At 39.1% G+C, this 21260-nt stretch overlaps 2 protein-coding genes across 2 annotated transcripts; both read right to left on the reverse strand.

Moving 5' to 3' along the window:
* Nucleotides 1–691: 691 nt before the first annotated feature.
* On the reverse strand, nucleotides 692–15332 carry LOC122281646 (protein ABCI7, chloroplastic). Its single transcript, XM_043093345.1, has 3 exons — nucleotides 14357–15332; nucleotides 1663–1922; nucleotides 692–1248 (listed from the first exon to the last, which is right to left on the reverse strand). The coding sequence occupies exons 1-3, from the start codon at nucleotides 15230–15232 to the stop codon at nucleotides 930–932; spliced, it is 1455 nt and encodes a 484-aa protein (XP_042949279.1). The 5' UTR covers nucleotides 15233–15332; the 3' UTR covers nucleotides 692–929.
* Nucleotides 15333–20263: 4931 nt separating this feature from the next.
* On the reverse strand, nucleotides 20264–20746 carry LOC122282363. Its single transcript, XM_043094320.1, has one exon. It carries the CDS (start codon nucleotides 20744–20746, stop codon nucleotides 20264–20266), a length of 483 nt encoding a protein of 160 aa, XP_042950254.1.
* Between the last annotated feature and the right edge of the window lie 514 nt (nucleotides 20747–21260).

The raw sequence follows: 21260 nt of genomic DNA on the forward strand, positions 1-21260 counted from the left end.
TTTGTATTTGTTTTGTCTTTGTGGGTATGAGTTCTTTGCTGAAGTTCAAGACATTTGAAGTAGAAGAAAACAAAATGAAAACATGTCATAAAGCCAGGGGTAAAAAAAAAAAATGCCATAAAAGCAGGGGTCAAAAAGGAAAAATTGGATGCTAGAAGAGAATAAAATGAAAAGAAGCAGAATAAAACAAAATTGAATGAAAAATCATCATTCATCTCATTGGCATTTATTTAATGGATATATATATATATATATTAAAATTTTTAATAAACCACATGTTGTGCTACATCAAGAGGGCCATCTAAGTGGTAAATTTTAGATAGCCAAGTATCAGTGATCCAAACTTAATTAGTTATATATCAATTAGCATCTAATAATTTTAACTTTACTTACCATATTATTTGATTTCCATTGAATGACCTGTAATTGGGTAAACATAATTAGGAATTGGTGATGTAACTAAATAGGAAAAAAGCTTCCTGCTCCAAAAATTATAAATCCTTGTTTTTTAATAGGTAACATAAAAAAAGTCCTTGTTTTTTTGGATAGAGATGTGAATGCAAAATCACTTACGATTAGTTTCCTTGATGATTTCAAAAGAAAGTATCCACGAAAAGTATCTTTTGCGAATACAAATACATTGCCGCTGAAATCACGTGATTTTCAAGGTCACACACGCATGAACGTATCCTTGAAAAGTGAAACCACCAATGATATTCGAATTCAGAAAGGAGGAAAACTGAGAGAAGTATAAGAAATGGAGTTTAATTGTAGTTTTTCTTCCCCCTTCTTGTCTCTTCCCCTTTCCTTAGGTATTAAATTTAAATGGAGGCTGTATACAATTTCGGAATGACCAAAATTTTCTAGAATTTCACAGCTTTTTATCTTAAAACAAATAAACACAAGAAAACTTACAAGTCCATAGTCCACTATGAGGACCCTTTAACTGTGGGATCCAACAATTCTCTAATTTGGCTCTCTACTTTCTTTTTGAGGAAAGAATAAGGCATACGCTCTACCACCTCAGCTCCAAAGGAGAAGAGGAGAGCCTTTCTTGCTGTCTCTAAGCTGATTCCACGTGCCAGGAAATAGAAGAGCTGGCTTTCTTCTAGGTCGCTAATTGCAGCACCATGGGAGCATTTGACATCATCTGCAATTATTTGGAGATTGGGTTTGACATTCACAGTTGCACGAGGTTCAAGGAGCAGGCTCCTTGTTAGTTGTCCTGCATCTGTCTGCTGAGCAAATCTGCAAAATATAGCCAAAATTTAAATCGATTCAAGTATGTGCACTTCTTTCTTTCTTCCATTTTTTTAGTTCTAGATAACAAGGTGTATCTATCAGCAAGGCAACTAGTTACTGGACGTCTAAATCAAACAGTATTAGCTAGATAAATGACTAGAATAAGAATGCAACTCAAGACAGTCTGTAACATAACTAACCATCATTTTATAGTCAGCTTCAATGATAAAAGGCCATCAAATTAAAAATTGTGCCCACCAATGCGGTGCAATAGCCCTCAACAAACAATAACTCAGACACTGAATAGGCTTGGAACTAAGAATGTGCACAGCATATATGATTTCAAGTAGTTCACAGGATGATGTGGAACAAAACTAAAGTGTACTCATGATAACTAGTCGTCAAATAGAGCAGAATTACCTGTTGACTTTTACATTCCCGTCAAATACAGCTTGTCCTTGAGAATGTGCAACAATGCACTTGTGAAGTTGTCGAGAATAACCTCGTGGATGGTCCAAGATTAGTCTGCTATGTAGATCTTGTGTCTGATCATTGATAGACAAATGCAATGAGGATAACTCTGTGACTGTCTCTGGGCCCAATTGCTGAATATGGACATTATGCCGGCTCAATTTTCCACCACTGCTTACCTCTACGAGTTCATATGTACTAGCTGATTCCTGTAAATAATCAACTTCTAATTATTGATCAGCCATTTCTGGATTAATGTCAAAAGATATGCTGTTAAAAAAAATGAACAGAATAGGCTTCAAAGAATTTCATGAACTTCATATTAACAAACATTTGGTGCCTAGGAGATAATCAAGAATGAAAACATCACAGCACCAAGAGCATAAGCATCTATGAGGCATTAATTGAATAATTAATACAAGTTTTTAAAATACCAATATGCTCATGAAATGAAGCATTATGCTGAAAGAACACTTGAGGTGGTGGTAAAAAAATTTATCTGTAAAAAAATATACCTGATAGAGATGGAAGTAAACCACATATTCACAGACACATGAGCACAGCAGGCAACACAAACGCATAGTGAACAGAAACTTCCCTCGAGGAAAGCAATTGACAATGTGGTTAGATATATGAGAGGGTCGCATTATAGATTTTACTGGTCTCACAAGCATAGACAGACCACCCTTCAAACCCATCCCTGGGGAGTAAACTCCAACACAGAACCACACCGGCCAGAACTGTGGATTAGGTAATCTATGGAACTTCTAGTGGGGAATCGAACACAGGACGTTTGATCTGATCCTTCAGCTCTTCCTGATGTGCTTTGCACAAATATTATCAGCACTGAAGGGTAGATAGTGGAGGAAATAAAGTGGGCAGAAAAATTGGAAAAAGCAGAGCAAAATTTATGCTCTTGTAACTGTAGCCCTAGCAGTTTCTGTAACCAAGGTCAAATTTAAGCATTTAAATCTTTCCATAATAACCAATGGAATAGGGAATCACTACAAATTAAATTTTCTAAAACTGAGAAAAGAAAATAACACTTTTTCTATTAAAAACTAACAACTTTATGACTAAAGCACCAAATTTTTTATGCAAAAGGGGAGAGAAAAAAAGGGGGGGGGGGTGGAACTTTGAGTAAACCCTGGAAATTCGAATATAAAAATTATAATTTTATACGTCACCCCCCAAAGTCTATCATGATCATGTTGTCTTATGACTGAGAGTAAGGTTTAATTGGGTTATTTCCTGTGAATTAGGAGAAATGTGATGGATCTACGCCTCACTAATTTCCTGAACATAATTTTGTTATTTTCTTAACTAAGCATGCCCTGGATTATTAGTGGATTAATAATAGTGGAGTCTTTTATCACATTTTCTTTGGATTTTTCATTTCACTAATCAAATTAGTAGTCCTAGCCTAGCCAGAATAGTTTAAAAGCAAATGAGTCTTGATAAATAAGCTTCATTGTATGTATAGAATTCAGACATTAGTTAAATAAATATTTAGTGTTACGAGAACTGAGACACATTGGCCTTACCACGTTGCTCTCTCTCTCTCCCTCTCCCCTCCCTCCCCCCCCCCCCCCCCCCCCCCCTCCCCCCCCTTCCTTTTTTTCTCTTTTCCCCCCCTCCCTCCTCTCTGTCTTCTAACTCTCCTTTAACTTTTCTTATTCTTATTCTAAGGTGACTATACATAGATTAGAGATATGCTGTCTATAAGGGTCCTACATCAGTGGTCAGTACCATATATTGCTAGTCAAGATTACTAATCCGTGTGTGTGTGTATGTACATATATATAAATATATATGTAACACCCTGATCCCCACAGTAAAGAAAGACAATTTTTTTAGAAAATCATGAGAGCCAGAGTGCTACCATTGACCTTGATATAAAAATCTTTTCTTTTATTCTGAAGGAAGCGTCAGATACAAAGATTCTATAAATAAAATTGTTTTTTATTAAAATACTAAAATCATAAGAGAGAGTGCGTGGAAGCATTTATTAAAATTTCTCAAAGACCGCGTCATAAAAATCAAAACTTAAAATCTCTATATGATCTCAACCACTGTCACGTCTCCCTGGACTAAGTGCCGTCCTACAGCCTTATCTTCATAAATATTTTGATCTGGGGTGGTTTAAAAACATAACAATAAACTAAAATAAGTGATGACTAAGTAAAAAGCTCATCATAACGTAAACATACTTAACAAAAAGTTTTTTTATAAAATATTCCATGCTGAGAACTTAAAATTATGACTGTTCATACGTATGCTATGACATGCATGACTTATCTTGGCTTATTTGACTTATCTTACTTATCATACTAGCTTACACACACTTATCTTGATTGTAACGGACTTAGGGTCTAGGAACTTCTTCTTTCTATTATAACCTCTAGCTTGGTGTCTCTCATGTATACTTCTTGTGTACTTGGGCTTTGCCTATTTTTATGAATATAACTTATTGATTACCTATAAAAAAAAAAAAAAAAAAAAGTTGTGCACCGGCCCCACATCCCTCTACAGCAAGGGGAGTCGCTAATAGTATTCTAGCATACTAGGGTGGACCATGCTTAGCTTCGTGGCTTGCACATCCACCCATAGATCACATTGGTATCATGCATCTGAATGACCATCTGATTAAGGTCTTGTTTGGTTATACAGTACAAACTATCTCATCTCATTTTATCCTATCTAATCATTACAACTTTTTCAAACTCCCACACAAAATACAATAAAAAATTTAACCTTTTCAAATCACAAAACAAAACTAATATTAAAAAATTATATTCTAACAATATTTTATTCAACTTTTAACTTTTATCTCATCTCATATCATTTGTGTAATCAAACGAGGCCTAACTGTTCTGAGTTTATCTTACACTTGATCTTACGTAAGCTTATGTGTCTTATGCAATGTGAGATACATAATACATACATAATTATAATATGTAAAATGAAACATGATGAATGATATGCTTGCAAATATCATGACATGCGTGGTACGTAAACACTAGCTTCCAAAGAACTAGCTTTAATAATAATATACATAACTAGCTAACATATGTTAATCCTAATTTATGATTAAGCTACTTACCTCGCAACGTTAATCCAATATTTTTGGCATGAAATTGATCATGTGAACTAGAAGGAGAGAAATTGTGAAAGATGTTGTGAGAGGAATGAGGCAGTTGGCTATTAGCCTGTTGGCATGGCGAACATGGGACATGCACGGTACTGGACTAGGTATCTTCGGCCGCTGCACTCAAAGAGGTTTATGGTTTTTTCCAAATAACACATGGAGGAGAGACATCTATAGAGAGATTTGAGAGAGGGCACCGACAAGTTCGAGTTGGACTCGATCGCGATCATTCAAGAAGAGAGTTTGGATTTAAAAACATGATTTAGCAACTCATTCAATGTAAGATTGGGAGTGACTGAAATTGCATAAGAGACTTCAATCAGTGATAATTTTAAATTGAAATAAATTTGTAATGACCATTCTTTAAATTCTAAAAGGACTCTAACTCGTTGAATAAATAATAAACAAAATTTAACCTCGTTATTGAGCCTAATTAAAACTTTTTTTTTTTTTTGATAAGTAAAAGATTTTATTGATCCACGTAAAAAGGCAAAGCCCGAGTACACAGGATGTATACAAAAGAGAGCCTAGTTACAAACTAAGTGCTACGAATAGTAGCATAAAAGTCATGAAGACTTGTTCCGTTCAATACAATAGAGGACGCCCAAAGTAATAGGGTATGAAAGAAGAAAGCCCTGAGACCGTCGAGGGAGCGTTCCTTGTTCTCAAAGCAGCGTCTATTCCTTTCGATCCATGTGCACCACATTAAGCATAAAGGTACCATCTTCCAGACAGCAGCTATCTGACGATTGCCCCTCATCCCTTGCCAACAAGACAATAAATCAATCACCCTCCTAGGCATAGCCCATGCAATACCAAGCCTGGATAGGATTTCATCCCACAAGGTCTTAACTACTTCGCAGTGAAGAAGGAGGTGGTCCACAGATTCACTGTCATGTTTGCACATGAAGCACCAATCCAATAAGTAGAGTCCACGTTTTCTTAACTTGTCTATAGTCAAAATTTTACCATGAGAAGCCACCCATCCGAAGAAAGCTACCTTAAGGGGAACATTGCACCTCCAGATGTTCTTCCACGGGAAGACATTGCAGGGGTGATTTGTCAAGGCCTTGTAATAAGAACGGACTGAGAATTTCTTATTTCCTGTGCATATCCAAAGTAAGCAGTCCTCCCATCCAGCCCTTAGCTTCATTTCATACAAAGCGCTATAGAAATCAGTGATGACTCCCACCTCCCAATCCTGGGCAGCTCTAGAGAATCTCACAGACCACTGGATAGAGTCAACAGCACTACACATATTATCAGCTACCGAGGAACCCTGATCAAAAGCGATCCTGAAAAGAGAGGGGAAAGCATTTTTCAGGGCAACATCCCCACACCAAATGTCATGCCAAAAGCGGATGCGTGTGCCTCTTCCCACCGCAAATTTGCAGTTACCGAGAGAGTTATTCCATCCATTCTGAATAAATTTCCAGACTCCCACGCTGTATGTCCCTCTTGCTTCTTTAGTGCACCATCCCCCCCAAATGCTCCCATATTTGGCATCTAAGGTATGCCTCCAAAGAGCATCTCCCTCAAGATGATACAGCCATAACCATTTCCCCAGGAGTGCCTTGTTGAAAGTTCGCAAATTTCTTAGGCCCAAACCACCACAAGACAACGGAGTGCATACTTTATCCCATTTGATCAAGTGACATTTCTTTTCATCCTCTAACCCACCCCATAAAAAATCGCGGAAAGTCTTCTCTAGTCTGGTCGCTACCCCTGCAGGCACAGGGAATAATGAGAGGAAATATGTTGGGAGGTTAGAGAGCGTGCTCTTAATAAGCGTGATTCTTCCCCCCTTGGACAAGTAAATTCTCTTCCACCCTGCCAGTTTGCTTTCAATTTTCTCAATCATCCCTTCCCATATTGCTTTGGATTTATGAGGGGCTCCCAAGGGAAGTCCAAGGTATTTCATAGGCAAGGAAGAGACCTTGCAGCCCAAGATGGCAGCCACCTCGCTTAAGTTGATAACCGAGCCAACGGGAACTACCTCCAATTTTGCTAAGTTCACTTTGAGGCCAGAAACAGCTTCAAAGCAAAGAAGAAGAGCACGAAGGGATCTAAGTTGGGCTAGATCCGGATGGCAGAAAATCAAGGTGTCGTCAGCGAAGAGGAGGTGGGAGATTGTCAAGCTTCCATGAGGAGAACCACCTACCAAGAAGCCCGAGACGAAGCTGCTTTCCACTGCCCCTTCCAGCATTCTGCTCAAGACATCCATTACAAGAATAAAAAGAAGTGGGGAGCGAGGATCCCCTTGTCGCAAACCTCGAGAGCTGTTGAAGAAGCCTTCCGGAGTACCATTGACCAAAACCGAGAATCTGACTGTTGAGATACAATGCTTTATCCACTGGCACCATCTTTCCCCAAAACCATACCTACCAAGGATATACAATAAGAAGTCCCAGTTCACATGATCGAAAGCCTTTGCCATATCCAATTTGCACAAGATACCTGGAGTGCTGGATCTGATTTTGCTTTCCAAGCATTCATTGGCAATGAGGACCGAGTCTAGAATTTGCCTTCCTTTCACGAAAGCATTTTGGGACTTCGATATGATCTTCCCCATGACACCACTCAGCCGCTTCGCCAAAACTTTGGAGATGATCTTATAAACCCCACTGATCAAGCTGATGGGGCGGAAATCTTTCACTTCCACCGATCTTGCCCTTTTGGGAATAAGGGCAATGAAGGAGACATTTCGGCTCTTCTCAAATTTCATATAGGAGTGAAATTCGATAAAGACCTTCATGAGATCCTCCCTAATGATATCCCAGCAGGCTTGGAAGAAAGCCATGGGAAAGCCATCTGGACCTGGGGCTTTGTCTTTGTTCATACCTTTTAGCACATGAAGCACTTCATCTTCGTCAAAAGGCCTCTCCAACCAAGCCGCACTTGTGTGATCAATGGAATCAAGAGCTAGACCATCTACCTTGGGTCTCCAAAAATATTGTTCTGTCAAAAGCTTATCATAGAAGTGAACAATATGGTCCTTTATCGCCTCTCTACCTGTTATGACCCTGCCCTCCTCGTGGAGGACCTCTATGGCGTTGTTCCTACGGTGAGAGTTGGCAACTCTGTGGAAGAACTTTGGGCTTCTATCCCCTTCCTTCAACCAAAGTGCCCGTGACTTTTGCCTCCACGAAATCTCTTCCATAAGGGTAAGTTTCTCCAGCTCCGCAACCAAAGTTAATCTTCTTACCCCATCATCGACCGACAAAGTCCCTGTTGCTTGTTTTGCGTCAAGCTGCTGCAACTCTAGGAATAGGCTGTTGCGTTGGTCATTAATGTTTCCGAAGACTTCGAAGTTCCATTTCCTTAGATCCTGCTTCAAAGCTTTTAGTTTCCCTGCGAGAACAAAACTAGGAGTACCCGTGAGTTGATAAGATGACCACCATGCTCTAACTTTCTCTAGAAATCCATCAACTTTCAACCACATGTTTTCGAACTTAAAATACCTCTTTCCCTCATGGAGACCCCCACAATCTAACATGATGGGAAAGTGATCTGAGCAAAGCCGGGGAAGTCGCTTTTGACATAGGGTGGGAAAGTGAGCCTCCCAAGAAGAGGAGACGACGAACCTGTCCAACCTCGACCAGGCCCTTCCGTTTGACCAAGTAAAATCTCCCCCTGCCAAAGGGAGGTCCACCAAGTCTAGGTCAAAAAGGAGTGAGGAGAAATCAATCATGGCTGAACCCGTGTTAGAAACCCCAGACCGCTCACTCGGAAACCGGGTGATATTAAAATCGCCCCCAACACACCACAGGATGTCCCACCAACTGCATAGACCAGCCAACTCATCCTAGAGAAGTTTTCTACTACCGTCATCATTTGGCCCGTAAACACCTGCAAAGCCCCAACAAAAACCATTGTCCACATTGGAGAAAGAACAAGCGACAGAAAAATCACCGATGCAATCCTCAATACAATTAACTATTCTCTTATCCCACATTACCAAAATACCCCCTGAGGCGCCCTTAGAAGCGAGGGTGGTCCATCCTGCATAAGGACAATTCCACAAACTTCTAATGATATGCCTATCAATAAGCTGTAATTTAGTTTCCTGAAAGCAAATGACATCAGCCTTCCATGCCCGTAAAAGATTCTTGATGGACAGACGTTTGTTCGGGTCATTCAAGCCACGAACATTCCATGCTAGAATTTTGGGCTTCATGGATCACCAAGATTCACCCTATCCTTGTGTCTCCCTCTACCCACGCTGCCCTCCCGAGCGTCATAGTTTATCGAACAGGTCAATCTCTTGAGTTCCCTATCTTTCTTGCCTTCAGATCTAGCAAGAGAAGGCTGGCCAGCTTGGATTGCTAAGAGGAGAGCTTGCATCTGGTCCTCGAAGCCTTCACAGGACATGCCCAAGCAATGTCGCATATCATTGACCTTCTGAAGAACCCACTCCGGGTGTAAATCAGTCCCTGTATCAGCTGTATCAGCTGGTGGCAGTGAACAAAGAGGGCTGAGTAGGTCCTCGGGTTCACTTGGATGAGCTGACAAATTCTCAGTCCCTAATTCCTTGCAAAAAAGCTGTAAATCTGACCCATAAATTGACCCTTCCTCCGAGGACCCGCCCTCCACAGAAGAGGCATCAACCTCTCCCATATCTGCACATAAAACCTTGGATAAAGTTTCAGAAAGACCTAAGGAGAGGATCGAATCTTCAGAGACTACCCCCACAGTCGGACTGAGTGTACACAGTGCCCCCGATCCCTTAGAACTACAGTCGGTGGGTGTCTTTGTCTTCAAAAAACATTCCCCAGGTTCGCCGGAGTCGATCGGCCCGTTCTGTGTCGACGGCGAGACGTCGGTGGCCTGGGATGCTCCGGGTTGATCCATCGCAGCCAAGGGGGGTTTCTCGGCTCGTGAAAAAGCCTTCGGGTGCTCCGTCACTCTTTTGGGTGGCTCGCCGGCGACCGGCGTGATGTTCTGTGTCGTCGGAAGGGGGGCCCTGTTCATCGCCGGCGGGGAGGACAGGTGCTCGCCGGAGGCCGAAGGCTCGACAGCCTGTTGAGACAGGCCTAACACGCTGTCTGAAGGGCCCGTGGCCCGTGGCCCGTGAGTGGGCCCGTGGCCAGAGAGTGGGCCCGTGACCCGTGAGTGGGGCTTGGGGCCTGTAACTGAGGGGCTTGAGGCTTTTTCCCCACTGCCCGGTCTTGCAAGGGCCTAGAGTGTGTGTTTAAAACAGGGCCCAGCCCGTTAAACCCATTAGTCCCAATTACCCCCCCTTCCCCTCCCTTTACCGTAGGCTGTTCAGCAACCAGGGAAAAAGCAGAAACCGTAGACTGTTTTCTCCCACCACCTACGTTGTCCAGTCCCATCACCATGTTCAGACCCAAATCAACCCTTTTCATAACAGAGGAAACTTCTTGCAGTAATCCAGAAAGCTGAGCTCTGACAGCCCAGAGGACACCCTCGACATCCCCCATATTTTTACAGCCATCAGAAGATCCTCCTAATACTACTGGGCAAGAATCAGGTATGATGGGACCACTGGGTGAAAGGTGTTCTGGCAAAGAACCAGCCAAAGCAGCTGCGTAAGAGGTTGTTCCTACCTCCACGACGGTTCCATCTCGTTTCACAGACTCCGAGTGAGGCACTACCCGCTCAGCCACCTTCCTAAGGTGATAAGAGAACCCCTCCCAGCCGCTGCCCTTTGCTCCTTCTGGGATGATCAACGAACCCCTTCTCCTGCCATTAATGAATTCCTCCAGAAGGAGGTAACGTCCCCTAGAATTTCTAAGCAGTTGCAAAGTGAACAGCCCATTTCCCATTCTTAGTTTCTTAAAAAAACCTTCACACAGAGGAGCATCAATGGCTTCCATGACCATTCTCACAACCCAAGAGGCTGTTGCACCATTAATGAGTATAAATAAAACCATGCGTCTGTTCTTCTCAGTAATACGAAAACTGTTAGCTCCTACCTTCGAGAAAAAGAAAGATTTTGACTCCACCATAAAACGCCTAACTTCATCCATCGGAACTAACTGTAAAGGATACTTAACAGAAAAGAAAAGGAAGAAAAGAAGCAAAAAGGGGAAGGATGTCAACTCCGGCGAGCAGCGCCGGAGAGGGGGGTGCGTGCATGCATGCAGGTTGTACGGAGAGAAAACTTAAGTCATAAACACAATTGAAATGCTCTTGATATCAGCCATCTTGCACGAGTAAGACATTACCTTGACAGTTAGTTTGTCCATGATAAGTACCTAGAGGAAAGAGGTTCAAGGCCAGACATATTTCCTAATTAAAACTCCTAATCAATTTCAATAATTTATCACTCGTGGACTTATTCAATATGACCCATTAAATATAATTTAGGCCCAATAAAATTATCAATATTCTAGCCTTAGAATTATTGGGTCGAGTCGTTACACATCTACTAAAAATAATGACAATCATATAATGGAAATTGATCATATTGCAACTTAGCTCAGTATGCAACCATCCAATTTCAAGCATAAGCCCCTAGAAATACTTATATATATATATATATATATATATAAAGAACAAGCCCCTAGAAATACTTTTTGCTTGGCAAGTTACCCACAAACCTAATGGTTTTTAATCCATGATATCACCTTCCACTCTTTTTGTGAGGCAGTGACATTTTAGTAGCTCATAGGCCCAAGCTCCCAATGATACCATCTTTCAAATATCTCAGAACAAGTTTAACATGAACTTAGAACCCCTTGTCATGTAACTAAGTAGCATTGGATACATCACCACACTGGACACTGATTATTTTGATTAGGCTTGCTAAAATAATATATCTTTAGTGCTTTAATTAATAATATATCTTTAATTTCTATTATATGTCTATTCATCCTACGAGCTCCACTGCTTCTTCACTGTGTTCATCTCACCATTTTAGACATACACGCTATCTTTTAGCAAAGCTATAATTTTGAAGCATCTCAATAAGAAATCCTGTACCAATTTTATAGCAAATAATGACTCATATGGAAGCTCATTAGTAGCCTGATACCAAGACCAACGCCAAATAGCATAGTATATTAGAATTCAGTCAATATAGAAACTATTTTCTAGAAATTTATTTGATCAGTACACAAGATTTTATTGATCATGAGAATAGGAAAGAGCCCAAGTACATGGTACACATTTAAGAGCATCACCTATGCATTATGTTCTAGACATTCATTTTGATTCTTTTAATCAATGATACAAAAATTGCCTGCGAGCTGTGAGGAACTCCCAGACAACCCATATATGAATTAAGATAAGGAGGCCTATGAAGACTCAAAAGAAGAAAGTGTCACCTCAAGACCTGCAATTTGAATCCTCCATGTTGAGGAAAGAGCTCAACAGGGAAATGAAGTGAAAAGGGTAACCAAAGCTAGAGGTGAACACAACCAAAACATGCATGGATGCATGGGTGTGGGAAGAGGGGGGGGGGGGGGGGGGGGAGTATACTTTCTGGGTAAGTCGTACTATATCAGCCGTGGAGCATTGATTTGCTGTCACTTTGTAAATTATTAAATTCTTGAAGTTTCTTTTGTGGCTATACGTGAAACACTAAATTAGGTCAGGTCTTATTTGGTTTGTCAAGTCATCAGGAGTCTAAAGGTCAAAACAACTTTTGGTTTGGGCTGTTATTTTATATATAATATTTGTAATATGGGGAAGATTGATACTTTTCTACAACCCCTGTGCATTGGGAATACATTAGTAATTGAGTCAAGTTTAGAACTAGCTAAGAGTTTCTTTAGTGGATGCTTGGGGAATGAGATGAGATAAGAATTTTGTGAATAGTAGTAGTAAGATGGTTTGTGAATAGTAGTGAGATAGTTTGAGTTAAGTATTTATTGGATTTCGGAAAAAGAAAAAAAGTTGAATAAAAAATATTATAAAGTATTGTTAGAATATAAGTTTTTAATATAATTTTTATTTTGGGATTTGAAAAGGTTGAATTTTATTTTTTGTTTGAAAGGTTGGGAAAGTTGTAATACTTAGTTTGAAAGCATTTGTGATTGAATGCTATTTGGGAAGGAAATGAGATAGGATGAGATGAAAGTTGTTTCCAAACATCCCTAAGTGTCTCAAGTTTGTTTTCTTTAAGTTCAAGTTAGTCTTGGGCTTGCAAGAGTCCTTACCTAATTCTTATAGAATATTGAATGATGCGAGTATTAAGACAAGAGTGTTCATTTCTTTCTCTCTCCTCTTCTTTGGCGCACTTTTAGGCCTCGTTTGTTTTCAAAACCATTCTTATCTCATCTCATTTCATCTAATCATTACAACTTTTCCAAATTTTCACACAATAAAATAAACAATTCAACTTTTTCAAATCCCAAAACAAAAATAATATTAAAAAAATATATTTTAACAATATTTTATTCAACTTTAAGCTTTTATTTAAATTCATCTCATTTCATCTCATCTGTGAAAACAAACAATGCCTTACTCTTCAAATCACTATTCAAACAGCCCTCAAACTGTCTGATACCCTTTAGAGCCTTTAAACCCAAAATTTTGCATAATTTTTATCCACCAGTTATTCCTTCAAATCTGACCCAAAAACCTTCAGTAGCTATCATTACTAAATTTTAAGAACCAGCTTTCAAAGAATCATAAAGAAACAGCCCTCAATTCCATTACCCCATCTTTGCATATACGTTTTTTTACAAGTAGAATGAAAAAAAAGGATATCCTAGTTAAATCTATAAAAGCTAAACTTTTTCCCAACCATAACCAACACAAGATCAAAACTTTTCCAATCTTAAAGTGCACCATAAGAGGTTGAAGGAAACCCTAATCAGTCATGACCGTGATGGGAACTTTGGCATGCCAAATAAACTATCCAAGGAGACATGAAGCACATATAACTGAATTACATGCGCCTTGAGTGTGTCAGATATGCAAGAGAAATTTTGGCTATGTTTAAGCGGCTGAACAAAAGCCCAGTCACTTGAAATAGTTCCTTCAGCTATTGGAATCCTAATTTAAATGGAGCTGGTATTAAACACCATGCCCTTTTATTTTTATTCTTAATTATTTTTGGATTACCAAGATGGCTTAAGGTCATCCTCAATTTAGATTTTTCGTTTCCCAAAAGGGATTATAAATTTTGTTTTAAGTAAGAAAAGGGATTACAAATAAATTCAGCATCTTTACATTAAATATGATAATAATGGATCATGATAACTCTTAAAAGTTCTCAGTTTCAATTCATCAATAATTTGATGTGAGTGCTTTTCATATATGTGTTAACAACCATACATTTTACAATACTTAGCAAAAGCCACTAAAATAGATACACGTATAAGTCTCAAAGTGGCCCATTTATCTCCTCATGCTAAATGATACCTGAGAAAAATTGCTGCAATTGTATGCATAAAGAGGAAACTAATTCACATATCCAACAATATTCACCAAATTGCAAACATATTAAACAAGCACTGTATTTAAAAGAAAAAAAAAAAAGAGCATAAATTCAACAACAAGAAAAAAGCAAGAACAAAAGTTCACCTGCTGGACAGAAGTCCACTTTATATGAGCAGCATTTGAAGATTGATTTTGACTATATGAATGACGAACCTTCCCGCCTTCTCCAACCACCACTTCCAGAACCGAATTCGCCCAGTAACTCTTCTTCTCATCCTTACCTAGAAACTCCTCAATTATATCAAGCTCCCCTCCCCTCTCCACCATCACAAACACCCTCGGATTTGATACGGGCAATGCATTTGAGCCCTCGTCACCACCCTCAACCGAAATGTACTTTAAAAAAATAGGATTCTCTACCTTGCACCCCGCCGGAACATACACTACTGTCAAATGCGGCGCGCCAATCCCGTTGATAGACCAAAACAAGTCCCCACAAAATGAATTAGTCAAGTATTCACACACCCTTTCGGTGATACTCTCCTCAGAGAGCTCCAACAAGCTTCCAACAAAAACCCCACTAGGCAATTCGGACAAATTCGCCGAATTTACGACATACCCATCAGCAATGACAATATTGGGGAACTGGGTATTCGAAGAAACGCCTGATAGAGCAGAGGAGTGAGGAGGGTGAGTGATTGGACTGATTTGGGAGTGTTTGATGAAGGAGGTGTCTGTGAAGCGAAAGGGCTCGTCTTTGCGGGAGGGCCAAGGGGTTGAGAGGAGGGTCTCGGAGGAGGTATCTCTGAGCTTTTGAAGAGGCAACGGTGTTGAAGAAGACGAAGTGGGGAGAGAATCTTCAAGGGTTTCTGCTAGTTGGAGAACAAACGGGTCTGAGAAGGATGGAGAGGGTTGTAGTGAGACTCTGGGTCTGATTCTGGGTTTTGGAGACTTGGTCTGAGTTGAGACTGGTGGGATTGGAGGTCTTTGATTGCGGGGTGTGAAGGCTAAAGCAGCCATGGACGACGATAGTGCTTCTGGAGTTTGGAGTTACCGAGAGCCTTGTAGAAGTTTACTTGGTCCTACCTTAACCATCGATACAGACAAAATGGTCAGCGAACACTCCAACCAGAGCCCAACTTATAACTAAGGAAAAATTTAATTGTAAATATAATTATACATTAATATATATATTAATTTAATATAATTAGTTAAAAAATAAATTTTATTAAAAATAGTGTTAATTTAAATTTTAAATATGAAGAAATCAGTATTAATATACATATTAGTACGCGACTTTACTTGTACGTAACAAAACTCTATAACTAAACACAATCCGACTTGAACTCATCTAAGCTAGGTTGATTTTTATTTTAAAAAAAGAAAAACCCTACTCAACCACCGGTGTAATATCGCACACCACACCGCAAATCTAATTGTGACCCCACGTCACGGTTCATGATCATTGCTATACAAAAGCTGTTATACTGTACACCCAATATGAGCTTGCCAACTTGGCTTTTAAAAAAAATGCAAAATGCATAGATCTTTGAACTTCTCCTCCCCTTCCATGTGAATCTCCTTCCCCTGAGCCTTAGGTCTCTCTCCAAAAATACAACAACAGTAGTGTTTTGTTAAAACCACTGGAAAAGTGGACTCGGGACAAGTCTCGACATTGCCCTTGGAAGACAAGGACAACACAATGGCCAGCCTATACGCATGCCTTGGCCCGTGCCGTGACACGCACAGGGCGCCTAGCATGCAGGCCAGCAAGGTTGGAAGCTGAGCGCAGCCCAGCACGCAACATGGCATACGCATGCCCATGTTCATGCACATGTGCAAGCGCTTGCGTGTGCGCCCCCTTGCACGCATCCTTGCATGCACCCCATGCTGCACGCCAACTAGGTTAGTGGCATGCCCTTGCAGGCGTGCCATCCAGTGTACGGCTCCAACCTGTACCTTGCAGGCTAGGCCAGTGGCATGCCATCTAGCGCATGGCTCCAACCCATGCCTTGCAGCTTCAACGTCCAGGCTACCAGCCTGGGCCATGCAGCACGCACACGTGGCTCACCACCAGCAGGCCTTGCATGGCACCATGCCATGTCCACTAACAAACCCTTGCATGGCACCATGGCATGCCCATCAACAAACCATGTTGTGCCACCTAGTCATGGACCAGACCGAAGGCCACCATGCACCATCCTAGCCCACCATGGGCTCATGCATGCCGAGGCCAACTTGGCCCATGCCACTATGTTATTTCATTTTTATTTATTTTATTTTTATTTATTTATTTCCAATAGGCTTTTTGGGGGTTTCGAAGTTGTAACTCTTATAAATAGAACCCTTAGTCCTCTCTTTCATATCTTTTGATAATTTGCTTTGGACGGCTTTGTTCTTGAGATTATCCATTTCGGTGCTTAGTACTTAGGCTCTTTGGGGTGCAATTCGCGAATCCCTAAGGAGAAAATCACACTTTGCAATCTATCAATCCTATGAGTATTATTCATACACTCTCTTGTGTCTTCCATTTACTTTCCATTGATCTTATTATTTTATGTGCATTGTTCTTGAATTGTTCTTGAGAATTCATTGTGTTCTTCGATTATTCATTGCCGTATTTTCCTATTTGCCTCATTTGATCCATCCAAACACTTAGTGCCGCCCACTATAGTGTTTGCCCTAGTCCACCCCCAATATTCCATAAGGAAACTCTTTCCTTTTAGGAGCCTTGACTTTCTCCAATTCCAATCCCTTAATTTAAGGAATTGATAATCCTCTTCAATTCCTTAAATCTCTCATCCCTTAATTTAAGAAATTGATAATTCTCTTCAATTCCTTAAATCTCTCATTTATTAAATATCTCAAGTCAACATTGACTTACCAAACTAGCCCCACCAAATCCTCAAAGATTCCTACCACTTAGGAATCCTTCTAAAACCCTAGTCTCCATCCACCTTGGCGCCACCCCTAAGTCCCCTTGGGTAATTTCGGCAACCCTAGTTGCCTTATAGCCAAAAACCCTAGCCTCACTCACTCACATCAACTCTAGCCCAATCAACTTGGCATTACACTCAAGGACAAGCCCTAGCCTTCCATAGAGAATTGTGAACCCTTAAACATTTAGCCTACCCAATTCCATCACCATCTCCACCATTCCACATCCCAAACACCTATCCATTATTGAAGGCTAAGCAAATTGGCAAGATCACTCACTCACCAACATCACCAAGGTGAGCTCATGGACTTAATGTTTAGGGACAAGATCGGGATCCCTAATATTAATTCCTCTAATCACAGTGGTGCGTCCAATCTACTTCTTCAATCCAGTCACCAATTATGGGTGGGAATTATCACAATTTGTGCAGGGTCGTTGGGAAAAGATAGATTTAAACCAAATCGTAGGTCGCACCAAATCCATCTGTGACTTTTGGTTGAGAACATGAAAGAATAATTGGATTGGGAGTCATTGGCGCTAGTGAAGCAAGTACAAGAGAATAAAAAGGTATAACCAAAAGCACTAATTAGCTTATAATTTCAACTTCCAAGTGTAGAAGCTGTCAAAGTAATATGAGGGTAAATCACAAGATCGATTTCACAGAGACAAAAGGAATTAAGCAAACATTAAACTAAAAGGGTGGAATAATGAACAAACAAAAAAAGGCGTAAAATAAACTTCAAGTATTAGTCACTAAATGTATCAACTCAAAGTGATGACTATTTACCAAAGGGGCGTGGATTGGTTTAAGAGTGAAGGTAATGGTTGTTTGGAAAGTTTAAGCACAAGTAAAAGTGAAAATAAAAGTGAATCTATGCTTCTAAAATTACCAAAACTAAGAGGCTTAAAGAAAATGTTTAACAAATTTGTTAAACTTGTAAGAAACAATAAAACAAAAACTTGGGATACAATTTTCACCTACTGATTTGGTGATGGATTTACTTCTTTTTCATCATCTCTCAACCATTCTCCCATTCTTAGAAGTTATGGTTGGATAATATAGCAATGAACCGCAATTTTTGGCTTAATAAAATGTATTGATAGATTATATAACAACTATAAAACAATGAAAGAAAACTATTAAAGTCTTGTTACTTGTTCAAGTATTAATTGTACCTTTATGTTTACAACTAAGCTAAATCAAGAACAAGGAACTCAATTCTTTTTAGATGCAAACTGAAATATAATCCTACAAGATAATCATAAAAATCACATAATATTGAAGAAAATTCAACCCAAATCAGTTATGGGTTACTCCTTGAATCCCAAGCTAAAAGTCTAGCCTATCATCTCTAAATTAGCAAAATGTCCAAAAGGAATGAACCCTAACATATGAAATCACTGTCTAAACAAAATTGTGGAAGCTCAAAGTAAATAATAACCGAATGCCCAAATTACAAAAAAGGAAAAAAGAAAAAAAAAAACTTCTACCCGAGAAGCATGTGATATGTTCTTGTGAGACCAACTTTGTGCATGAGTTGGTGCTGCAGTATGAGTTGAGGAACGCTGCTGCTGCTCTTGTTTCCGTGAGGCCACGTTCCAGTACACTCCCAGCTCTAAGTGTGGTCCTCCCATTATTTTGTCAACCAGTTTAATTGATAGCATTTTTTTAAAAATACCCTACATCAATTAGGATTAATTGTTCACAATGGGAAGAGAAAATTTGAGATATTAATTTTGATGTGGCACAGATGTATAATAAATCTCTTCAAGTGTAAATATCAAAATTTATCAATTGAATAATCAACTACATAATTAAGTGTTTAACTATTTTTTGATTAAACAATTAATTCACTTAAACAGTTTAATCGTGCAATTTTTATACTTTATCACACCCCCAACTAGCTCTTTGCTAGTCTCTAGCAAAAAGAATGAAAAAAAAAAAAAATTTCTTAGCTTTCTTCTAACATAACTGAAGTCAAAAGTCTATGTTATAGACTAGAAATTATTGTCAAAATGGGTATTGGAACCAAAACAGATTAGATTAAAGCTTTTGTAAAAACTCATAACCTATTTAACACTCAAGTAGGAAAAGTGTGTAGAAGATTGCAGCTCACTAAGTGCAGCAAGTGTGTGACAAGATTACTAAGGTTGACTAACATTTTGTTATATCTTTATCAAAATTAAAATCTTGTTAGGAAGAATCACAAGTGATCCTACTCTAATTTAAAACCATTGCAATCTTTGCTTCTTTTTTCTTCTCTTCTCTGTCTCTCTCTCTTCTTCTTCTTCATTTTTTTTTTTTGGTTTTCCTATGATGAATCAAACTAATGAATGTGCACCTACCCACACTTTCACAAGTGTGCCCTTACCACTAGGTTGCCGCACCTCTTAGTTTTCTAGGGGGAATCAAACCTATGAATGTGCACCTACCCACACTTCCACAAGTCGGCAAGTCGGCCCTTACTACTAGACCACCTAAAGAATTTTTTTTTTTGCTCTATTACTTCTTTGAGACATGGTTCATTAGAGTTCTTGTTTGCTGCAATATCCAGCTCGACTTATTGAAATAGAAAGGCAACCAAAGTATTCAGTTTGTGTATATTCAAATAGAGCAATAAGCTACTTCATGCATTTCCCTTTCCCAAGTGATTGAATATAAAATATGAACTTCTATGTTGAGCTAAAATCTAAACCATTTGGGGTTACCGCGACCCATAATTCCAGCACTCATTTCCCAAGCATAGAAGTTTGGAAATAGTATTTCTAAAATTTAGCCAAGAAGTTTTCTAAAAGTGAACATCAAACTTCATCAAACTAGAGGAGGGACACACAACAAACACCTTGCTGTGAAAGAAAAAAATAAAATTCTCCACCCCTAACTGGAATTGAGCATTGTCCTTAATAATAAAAAATAAAAAAAATAATGTGAAAAGAACAACAAAAGAGTGATACTGAAGGGAAAAGAAAATGTACCTGGTTTGAGAAAGGAAAGATAACAAGCGGAGAACAATGAAAAATAGAAGGGAGAAAAAAAAATACCTGCAAAAACTAAAAAGTAAAATAGAAAAATGCAAGAAAGAAATGAAATAAAATGACAGACAAGTCAAACATCAAGACTCGACTGGAGAGTCAGGGTTCAGTAAATGGATAGTGGTATCCTCAGGAGAAAAATGTTCAAGGAAAGGTTTGAGCCATTGTCCATTAACCTTAAAGATATTGCCATTGTTTGGATTGAGGATTTCAACAGCCCAATGGGCAAACACTGCCTGAACAATATAAAGACCACTCCATTTTAATTGAAATTTACCGGCAAACACATAGAACCTAGAGTTGTAGAAGAGAACCTTTTGATTAGGGAGAAAACTCTTTCTTAGAATGTGCTTATCATAGAAAGCCTTAATTTTCTTCTTGTAAAGTTTGGCATTATCGTAGGCATTGTGTCTCAACTCTTCTAATTCATTCAGCTCCAATTTCCTTAAAACACCAGAATTGTTAGTAGAAAAGTTATAGTGTTTGACAACCCAATAAGCCTTATGTTCTAACTCAATAGGAAAATGACATGCTTTACCGTAAACTAAATGATAGAGAGACATGCCTAGGACATTTTTAAAAGCTGTCTTATAACCCATAAAGTGTCTGAAAGTCTCAAAGACCAATATTTTTTATTTGGATTTACTATTTTTTCACGAATGACTTTGATTTCGCGGTTGGCCAACTTAGTTTGGCCATCGGTTTGAAGATGATAAGGAGTTGAAATTTTATAATGGACCCCATGTTTTTTCATTAACGCTGCAAATGGTTTATTGCAAAAGTGGAAACCTCTATCACTAATTAAAACCCTTGGTATCCTAAACCGAGTGAAAATGTTGTCTTTCAAAAATTTTAACACCACCCAATAGTCATTGGTCCTACGTGATATTGCCTCAACCCATTTAGAAACATAGTCCACAGTAACAAGAATGTAAAGATAATCAAAAGAAAACGGAAAAGTACTTATAAAATCAATCCCCCAACAATAAAAAATTTCTAATGCTAAGATGGGTTGTAAGGGCATCATGTTTCTATGGGTGATTCCACCTAACTTTTGGCATGATTCACATGCTTTAC

This window comes from Carya illinoinensis, chromosome 11 (genome assembly GCF_018687715.1).
Source record: "Carya illinoinensis cultivar Pawnee chromosome 11, C.illinoinensisPawnee_v1, whole genome shotgun sequence".
NCBI lineage: Eukaryota > Viridiplantae > Streptophyta > Magnoliopsida > Fagales > Juglandaceae > Carya > Carya illinoinensis.

Excerpts from the sequence above, each read along its gene's own strand:
- LOC122281646 (XM_043093345.1), bottom strand. The coding sequence starts at position 15,232 with ATGGCTGCTTTAGCCTTCACACCCCGCAATCAAAGACCTCCAATCCCA. Across the intron at positions 1,923-14,356 it reads AGTGGACTTCTGTCCAGCAG|GAATCAGCTAGTACATATGA; the intron begins GTGAACTTTTGT and ends GATTATTTACAG. Across the intron at positions 1,249-1,662 it reads GGGAATGTAAAAGTCAACAG|ATTTGCTCAGCAGACAGATG; the intron begins GTAATTCTGCTC and ends TATATTTTGCAG.
- LOC122282363 (XM_043094320.1), bottom strand. The coding sequence starts at position 20,746 with ATGTCTCTCTATCATTTAGTTTACGGTAAAGCATGTCATTTTCCTATT.